A 9,966-nucleotide genomic window follows, 5' to 3' on the forward strand; every position below is an offset into this window, starting at 1 on the left:
ATATAATCTGAATTTTTAAGAGGAGATTTAGCAGTATTCCACAGAAAACAGTCTGGGAAATGCCGAGGCAGAGAATTTTTGATCTTGATTTTACAAAGTGGAGTTTTCTGATGAAATGAATTTTGAGGTAAACTTTAGATCAGCCATAAGACTTCTAGCTTTAGAAAACCATTCTAAAATGTATTGCATTAAGACAGTAGATGGAATCTTTCATGACTCAAGATCCTGAAATAGTTCATGTCCTCAAACATCTATTTAAGTCTGGATTAGGGCCCATTAACTACCTTAGAAGTTTGTTTGCAGTTATCTCTTTTTGAGGGGGAAACATTAAAAAAAGTTTGTCATGTGTTTATTTTACAGTCATTTGCCTTTTTCTCCTAAAGTGGGGTTCAGAAATTAGGCAATTCAGTTACAGATAATGAAGACTTTATTGCGTGATTAAGAAAATTGGATTTAATAAAAATCTTTAAGAACGTGTATGAAGAAAATCAGATTAGTAAGAATGTGTGTATTCATGAATTGTGAAGCACTGGTCCAGGTTAGGCTTCTGTGCTGATTTGTTTAGTAGGTATCTTTTAGTGTTCAGTCAGAAAGTTGCGCAGAGACACCAAGTTTCCCTTCCTGGAGCGCCTACCTGCCTGCCGTGGGTGGTGTTCCTGTGCCAAAACCAAAAAACCCAAACCCGTTGCTGTCGAGTCAATTCCAACTCATAGTGACCCTATAGGACAGAGGAGACCTGCCCAATACGGATTCCAAGGAGTGGCTGGTGGATTCGAACTGCTGACCCTTTGGTTAGCAGACGAGCTCTTAACCATAGCACCACCAGGGCTCTGTTCCTGTGCCAGGCCCCGAGAATACACCTGATGCTGACCTGAGTAAGAGGAATTTCTTGTAAAGGCCTAAACACTCTTTCTGTAGGGGTGTTATCAGGACATGGCTTAATTTTCACCCAGGCTTACACTATCTCATTAGATTAATTTCCTTTTTGTATACTTTTTTCCTACAAAAAAAAGAGATACTTCAATATAATAGCTTTATTTTGATTTTATTTATTATACCCACTCCCCATCCTACTCAAACATTTTTTTTTTTATATTATACTTGCCTTTTGTGGCTATAAATATCTTTGAAATCACATTCTGTCTTATCTACAGGTTGCAGACTTGGGTTGTGGTGATACTTCGCTCTTATGGATGCTAAAATTCCACAAGTGCCTTGAACTGCTTGTTGGAGTAGATACCAATGAAGATAAATTACGACGGAAAGAGTAATAATCTAGTTACTGAGAGTCTAATGGGTTAATTGAAAACTAGTGGCATTATTAATTCTGTTTAGAGAAAGTGTCAATTATATATAATTTGTTTAGAAGATTGGGGACTCTGAGGAAGTCTTAAGCGCACTGAATAATGAAGACTTGCTTGTAACACTGATTATTGGCTTGGTTTCTTTCTGTATATATTGTGAATAATAATCTGTATTTTGTTTCTCCCAATTTATAAATTAAATTATAATAGTCAAAGCATTGCAAATTCAATTTCAAATTTGCTTAGTGGCAAAGTCTCATCACTTTAATGCCAGACACCATGATGGTTTGTAGCAGAGGATTTTATTCAAGAGAACACTGGGGCAAAGTTACCAGGCCTCCTGCTCCAGCTTGGACCAGAGCAGTTCTCCTATCTCTTCTATGTATGTAGTAAAACAAAACAAAACCGTTGCCATCAAGTTGATTCCAACTCATGGCAACCCAATGTGTGTCAGAGTAGAATTGTGCTCCATAGAGTTTTCAATGGCTGGTTTTCCAGAAGTAGATTGCCAGGCGTTTCTTCCAGGCAGACTTGAACCTTCAACCTTCAGTTAGCAGTCGAGCACGTTAACTGTTTGAACCACATAGAGACTCCTCTATGTGTTAGGCGTTTACAGATGGTTTTGAGAATGGTTTTCTACTAAAGAAAAGTTGAAAATGACTGATCCAAAGTGACCTGGCAGACTAAAAGTGTTAAAAATGAGAGCAATAGCAAAGTTATTTATAGTAATAGCAGTTTAAAATCTTGTTCTCATTGGCCGGTAGTTTCCATGTGTGTGAGGAAACACAAGACATGGAAAATAGGCAATATCAGATTTGTCAGTGTAGGTTGAAGATAATTATCAGGATCAGAGTTCTGTATCTGATGAGATATTTTTAAATAGGTTATTGTATTCAAAAGTCCCTTATTTCTGCAATAATGCTTTTGCAGGTATAAGTTGTCTCCCCTCGTTGGGGACTATCTAAAACCCAGGGAGAGGACGTTGACTGTTACCTTGTATCATGGCTCTGCTGTGGAGAGAGACTCCCGTTTGCTTGGATTTGACTTGATAACATGTATTGAATTGTAAGTATTAAGATGGTTCATACTGTATAACTGTTCATTTAAAAACTCTGAGTGAGTTAGTGTCAGGAAACTTTGCGTCCTCAATTTTTAGGTCTTAATTCTTGTTTGTGAAGAAAATTGCTCATCAGTTGGAAGTGTTTTCTCTTTACTGGCCTTTCTCAATTTTTTATTTGGAAATAATTTCAAACTTACAGATAAGTTGCAAGAGTTAATAATAACAAGAGCACCCATATACCCTTTATGAGGATTCACCTATTAACATTTTCCCCCTTTTCTTTGTTATTTATGCATGTGTATGCTTGATTGCTCTCTGTCTTTCTCTCTCTCTCTCTGTCACACACACAGATACACACACGCGATTTATTTATTTTTGAACCATTTAAATGCAGGCTGTACATACATTAAAAAACAACAACAAAAAACCCCTTGCCATCAAGTTGGTTCAAACTTACAGTGACTATAGAACAGAGTAGAACTGCCCCATACGGTTTCCAAGGAACGGCTGGTGAATTCAAACTGCTGATGTTTTGGTTAGCAGCTTTAGTTTTTAACCACTGCGCCACCAGGGCCTCATACGTATCATAGGATGCTGCAAATGGTTAAGTGCTCTGCTACTGACCCAAAGGTGGTGGTTAGAATCCACCCAGAGGTACCTCGGAAGACTGCCCCAGTGATTACTGGTGAAAGATCACAGCCATCGAAAATCGTATGGAGTACACTTTTACTCTGATACACATAGGGTCGCCATGAATCGGAGCTGACTCGATGGCAACTGGTTTGGGTTTTGTTGTTTTTTGCTTGTTCATGTATGCCATGGCCCTTTGCCTCTAATAAAAAATTCAATTTGTATTTCCTAAGACAAGGGATATTCTTTTATGTAAACCACAGTGCAGTTATCAACTTCAGTAAATTCAGCATTGATACAATACTTTATTCTTACTACGGTTTTGTCAGTTGACCCAGTAAGGTCCTTTATAGAATATTTTCCCCTCCATTATAGGGCAATGCCTGATCGTAGACTGGAGAAGAAGAATTCCTGGGGTCAGATAATACATTTAGTAGTTACGTCTCTTCAGCCTCTTTTAATTTGGAGCATTTCCACAGCTTGCTTTTTTTTTTTAATGGCAATGACATGTTGAAAGAATAAAGCCCCTTGCCCCTATTTTTAATAGAACTTTTTTTATTTTGGGCTCTTGGTTATAAGGTTCAGATTATGTATTCTTGGAATACTGCAGAACACTACAGAGGTGAGTTTTGTCCTCCTTTGGACTTCGTAGGAGGCACACACTGTTCACCTGGCCCTCTTTGGTGATGTTAATTTTTTTTTTTTTATTGTGGTGAAAATATACACACACAAAAATTTGCCAGTTCAAGAATGTCTACATGTACAATTCAGTGACATTGATCATGTTCTTCAAGTTGTGCAACCATTCTCACTAACCTTTTCCAAATCCTTCTACCACGGTTAACATAAACTCAGTGCCCTTTAAGCAGAAACTCCCCCTTTCCTCCTCCCTGCCACCCCTGGTAACCACTAATAATTTTTGGTTTCTGTGTATTTGCTTATTTCTTCTAAGTGAGATCGTACAGTATTTGTCCGTTTGTGACTGACTTTGTGTGCTCAGCATCCTGTTTTCAAAGTTCATCCATGTTGTGGCGGGCATAAGGAATCCATTTCTCTTTGTGGCTGAGCTGTGGTGTTAATTTTGATCCCCTAGTCAAGGTGTCTCTTCGCTCCACGATATAGTTAACTGTTTATTTTTCTCTCACAACTAATAAGCTATCTGTGAGGAGATACTTTAAGACCATACATGTATCTTGCCCTTCATCCATATTTGCCCCTAGATTTACCATCCATTAATGATTCTTGTCTGACCCAATCTTTACTACAGTGGTGGCGAGTGATGCTTTTTCCAATTCAGCACCTCTTCAACATTTACCAGTTGGCCCTTGGCATTTTCATATGAGCAAGAGCTCTCTCTTCTCCTCTAGTTGTATGTCTGTTTACTTATTTAGATTTATTATCAGGATGAACTCAAGAATTCCTGGTTCTTTTTTAAAAATGGTTTGTAATTCTTTATTTATTTTGTTGCTCCAATTGCCCGAGTCTTGGCCAGTGGTGGCCCCTTCAAACTGGCTCCCATGTCCTTGTGATATGTCTGGGTCATTTTTGTGAGTACTTCCATATTTCTTGGCATAACGGGCTGTTTCAGGCTCATCTTCTACTTTTCCTTCCCAAGCCCTGGAATCAGCCATTTCTTCAAGGAGGCCTGGTTCCTTTGAATGGGGAATCGTATTTAGAAACCAAGATGTGTGCGTCTTAATGGCGTTTTAATAGTAGTTAAGGGGCTTGCTCTGGAATCAGTTTTTATGGTAGTGTGTTTAGGTTGATTTCCAATTTTCAGTAATGTGCTCTGCCCCTCCAGAGCAGAGCTTACTTTTTGTTTATTTTTGTATTTTCTTGTTCCTGGCACATAGTAGGCATCTAATGTTTGAAAATACTGATGGAAACAGTATTCTGTGAAGAACTAAGGAGCAGTGAGTAGGGTTAGATCAGGGACTGGCGTTAAGAGAACCTACTCCGGTGTATTTTGCTCTCACCATTCTACCTTGTACCACTCCCCCCACCTCCCCAGCCTGTCATCTGTGGAATTCCATTCAAACTTGCATTTCATGCCAGGGAGCCTTACTGCACCATATATCATTACATTTCATTCCATCCAGATAAATCCTTCTTGGGCACTTTGTCCTTTATATGTTCGTTATTATCATGAGAATTATTTACATATAATCCATCTTCTATTGTTTGTCATTTTAGTCAATTTCTTCCCTGTGCCTTGAGCCTCCCCTTTAGCATTTGGGTCTTTCAGAGGGCTATTTACCCATTTTTAAATCTTGCTCTAGGCTAGGTTTTATATACCAATGCTATAAAATCCAAAAGGAGAAAGATACACAGTGAAAAGCCTCCCTTATTTCTCTCTCTGCCACTCAGTCTCCCTCCCCAAAGGCAGCCATTGTTAACAATCCCGTGTGTGTACTTCTAGAAATAGCCCATCATTTACAAAGATACATGTATGTATTCTAGTTTCTTTTCACAGATGATAGCGTACTATATGGACTGTTCTGTACCTTGCTTTTTTCACTTGGTAGTATATCTGGGAGATTGTTCTGTGTCAGACCTAGAGTGCTTCCTCATTTTTTTTTTTTTTGCTACACATTTTCTCACTGAATGACTATAACATAATGTGCTTAACCAGTCTCATGTTAACAAGTACTTAGGGGGACTTGAATTTTTGCTATTGCGATACATATCTAGCTGTGTGTGTGTGTGTGTGTACACATGTGCAAGTGAGCACACGTGTACCCATGTGTATGTGTGTGTGTGTATATATGTGTCCACATATATACACACTCGTGCATGTGCACATGCATACACGTGTGTACACGTACATATATGTCTGTGTCATTTTTTGCATATGTGAGCATATCTGTAGTATAGATTCCTAGAAGTAAAATTTCTGGATCAAAGGATGTGCGTATTTGTGATTTTGATAGCCCTTCTACTTATGGTGAAGGCTGAGCTGGTAGGACAGAGCCCACAAGAAGTGGTTTAAAGAAAGTAGAGCCTTATCTCTTTTATCTAAACGTCCTGAGCCAGTTGGTCCATGATTGGCAGTGGCTGGGCTCCACAAAGTCATTCAGGAAGCTTCTATCTTGTCCTTCCGTCCCCTGGACTGCCACACCCATCTGTATGGCCCTGGCTGGGTCACAAACCAAACCCAAAAAACCAGTTGCTGTTGAGTCGATTCCAATTCTTAGCGACCCTACAGGACAGAGTAGAAGTGCCCCCTAGGGTTTCCAAGGAGCAGCTGGTGGATTCTAACTGCCAACCTTTTGGTTAGCAGCCATAGCGCTTCACTGGGTCACAGGCACACTCTTCATGGGAGCCGGGGAATCAGAGACATGTATGCCACATGTTTTAACGCCCAACCTAGAAGGGGCACACATCTCTTTCACTTGTACTTGCCAGAACTGAGACTTGTGGTCAGACCTGGCTGGAAAGGAGGCTGGACCAGGTAGCCATGTGCCTGTGACAACTGCTTACTATGGAAGAAGAGCAAAATAGATTTGTGGTGGACATTGCTAGTTGTCCACCACAAAGTCATTGCCAGAACACTTTCTGTAGTGGTTGTGCTGATTCACACTCCTCTCTCAGCCATGTAGGAGGTTCTGTTTCCTTATCTCTTCCCCAGTGCAGTGTCTTAGCCAATGTTTTGGTCTTTGACAGTCTCATAGGAGGAGAATGTTATCTCAGTGTAGTTTCAATTTGTATTTCTCTGGAGTGAGGGCGAACACCTTTTAACATGCTCAAGAGTCATTTGGTTTTTATTCTCTGAACTGTACATACATAACCTTTATACCTTTTTCTGTGGGATTGTTGGTATTTTACTGATTCGTATGATTTTTTTTGTATGTTAGGGGAATTAGTCCTTTAACTGTGATATGGAATGCAGACATTTTCTCTCAAGTTTGTCATTTGTTTTTTTACTTTCTTTGTTGTATTTTTTTAAAAAAAAAAAAAAAACACCCATGAAAACATATTTTTTTGGTGTACATGTCTATTAATTTTAACACATGTATAGTTTCACATATGAGGTCCTTAGGTGGCACAAACGGTTTGCACTCGACTGCTAACCTAAAGGTTGGTGGTTCAAACCCACCCAGAAGTACCACGGAAGAAAATCTTGGCGATCTCCTGTTAAGATTACAGGCAAGAACACCCTGTGGGGAAGTTCTACTCTGTGACACATGGGGTCACCGTGGATTGGAATCAACTTGAGGGCAGCTAACAACAACAACCGCAACAATATAGTAATCACTACCACAGTCAGGGTATAGAAAAATTCCATTACCCTAAACAGCTCCCTCATTGAGAGAGATGTAGGCCAAAGATTCAAAACAATTGGTGACCCTTGGTCTGGCTATATGGTGCACAGGTGGAATTTGTTTGCTCTGTATGTTTGTTTGCTCTAGTATGTAAAATTACTCACTCACACTTTTAAAAATTGAGAGCGTTGACATAAAAACCCAGTTCTCCTGCTTCTATTAAAGTTAGAATGTCTATCTCCCCTGGTCCACATTCCTGGCTGGTGACTGTCAGCTGGAGCCATCCACTTCCCACCCCTAGCTGAGGCCTGCAGTCTCTGCCTGCTTTGCTTATCTAGTGAATGCCCTGGCTCCTGGAGACATTTAAATGTTGTCTATTCTGTCAAGAAGCTTATTTGTGAAATAAATAAGTAAGTAAATAAATAAATAAAAGATGACCGGGGCACCCAAAAAAGCAAAAAACCAAACCGGTTGCCATTTAGTCGATTCTGACACATGGCAACCCCATGTATGTCAGAGTAGAACTGTGCGCCATAGGATTTTCAGTGGCTGTAATCTTAGGGAAGCAGATTGCCAGGCCTTTCTTGAGGTGCCTGTGTGTGGATTTGAACCACCAACTTTTCGGTTAGTGGCTGAGTGTTTAACCATTTGCACCACCCAGGTACTCTGGGGGCACCAAAGGAATTTCTTTATGCTTTAGGTTGGGAGTCATCTGAGCATGTGCTGACAGGGCCTGGGGAGGCAAGGTAGGAGGGGATAACTCCATGAGGCATCTCCTCTCTGATCTTGTAGAAGTCTCTCCTGACATGCTAACTGCCCTGGGTTCCAGGACCTGCCCACTCTCACGGCCTCAGGCTCCTCCTTGCTGCTCCCCATTTTTCTCCTATAGCTCTTGCTCAAGCCACAGTCCATGTCTCTTAGGGGAATTGTGAGAATTTATTGAGAGGAGATGAGTGAGCACTTCAGATCACTTCCTATCACGGTGTAAACTCTCTGATATTTGCTGGTACCACTGCCGTAGGGCTGGCACTCTCCCAGTTATTTTTTCATTGTTATTTTTTGTGGATCAGTCTTGTCTGTGGAGCTAAGATTGTCCAAAGCCACCACAGCAAAGCTCCTTCTTGCTGCCGCGGGGGCCTGTCCTCTCCCCTACTCTGGTCTTCTCACACTGCTTGACACGGAGCTCTTTTCAGGGTGGTCCTGTGGGAGGTATCCAGTGCATTTACTACACTTGTCACAGGCCAGACTTTGCTGTCGTTTTTGCTTCTGCTTTTACCCATGAACAGGTGAATGTGTCTTTCCTCAGGGGTGGTATTAGTGACAGACTCAGGCCCTCTTGCTGTGTGGGTTCTTCATCACCAAACAATCTTAATTTGTCCTTTATTGTAGTTTTAGGAGACATAATACCTCCCCTCTACTTTACCTAATTTGACATAGATTGAGATAGGGTTATCAAAATGTCAGCTTTATGACCAGTGGGCCTGTTGGAAAACGTGGTTTAGGTGAGCAGCAACAGCAGGCTTTTTGATACTGTACACTAGAGTTAGGCAGTCTTATCTATCAGGACACAGCACTGGCAAACCACAGGTCTTCTTCCTTGGGGGTTGGGTGTTTACTGGTAAGTTTACTCAGTGGCTCCAAACTGACCAAAGCAGGCGAGAAGAACACACAGAAGCAGCTGGAGGGGAGGAAGTGGGCGGATGGTGTGCGAGCCCAGTTCTTCATGCTACACTCACCGATCTGATAAGGCCTCTCTGGGTGGGGGTGGAAGGAGACTGGGTGGAGCAGGCAGTTTGCGATTGGCTCCTAACCTAAAGGTTGGCAGCTCAAACCCACCCAGTGGCCCTGTGGATGAAAACGCCTGGCAATCTGCTTCCATAAAGATTACAGCCAAGAAAACCCTATGGAAGAGTTCTACTCTGTAACCCATGGGATCGCCATGAGTTGGAGTTCACTTGATGGCAACTGCTTCCTTTGTTTCGGGGCGGGGACAGGGTGGAGAGGGAAGGTAGAGATGAGCAGAGAGAGCCCTACCAGTTTTGTGATAACACGTGTCACTGCAGCCAGGGACAAGGAGATAGTCTCCCTATACCTTAGTTAGAGTGACCTCGAGGATGCTTATGAACCAGTTCCATGCTCAGGCCCCTGTGAATTACTTTTGTGGATGTCTGGCTTCTTTAGGGCACACTGCTTTAAATAGGATGTAAGCAAGACTTTGTCAGATACTTTATTTTTGTTTGTAACTTTTAATTTTTGTATAATTGCAAATTTACAGAAGAGTTGCCAGGAATAGTAAAAAAAAAAAAAAAAAAAAGCACCAAAAAAAAAACCCCCAAAAAACAAACTCGTTGCTGTCGAGTAGATTCCGACTCATAGCTACCCTGTAGTACAAGGAACTCTAATATATTCTTTACCCAGATTCACCAGTTGTTTACATTTGACTCCATTTGCTTTGTCTTTCTCTATAGACATGCATTTTTTAAAAATTTTTTTTATAATTTTTTATTGTACTTCAGGTGAAGGCTTACAGAACAAATAGTTTCTCATTTAACAGTTAATACGCATGTTGCCCTATGACAATGGTTAACAGTTTCACAACACATCAACAATATCCTTACTCAACCTTGGGTTCCCTATCACCAGCTTCCTTGTCCCCTTCTGCTTTCTGGCCCTTGTCACTGGACTACTGTACCTCATTAGTCCCATTTGG

At 41.0% G+C, this 9,966-nt stretch overlaps 1 protein-coding gene across 3 annotated transcripts in view; it reads left to right on the plus strand.

Annotated features, from left to right (window-relative positions):
* Positions 1-9,966, plus strand: part of HENMT1 (HEN methyltransferase 1) — a 71,615-nt gene that overhangs the window by 40,265 nt on the left and 21,384 nt on the right. For all 3 annotated transcript variants that reach the window (XM_023742201.1, XM_023742202.1, XM_023742203.1), the window contains 2 exons: positions 1,155-1,267; positions 2,235-2,369. In XM_023742201.1, coding sequence (XP_023597969.1) covers positions 1,155-1,267; positions 2,235-2,369 — 248 coding nt within the window. The remainder of the gene's footprint in view (positions 1-1,154; positions 1,268-2,234; positions 2,370-9,966) is intronic.

The sequence above is a fragment of the Trichechus manatus genome, unplaced genomic scaffold (genome assembly GCF_000243295.1).
Source record: "Trichechus manatus latirostris isolate Lorelei unplaced genomic scaffold, TriManLat1.0 scaffold00204, whole genome shotgun sequence".
NCBI classification, from domain to species: domain Eukaryota; kingdom Metazoa; phylum Chordata; class Mammalia; order Sirenia; family Trichechidae; genus Trichechus; species Trichechus manatus.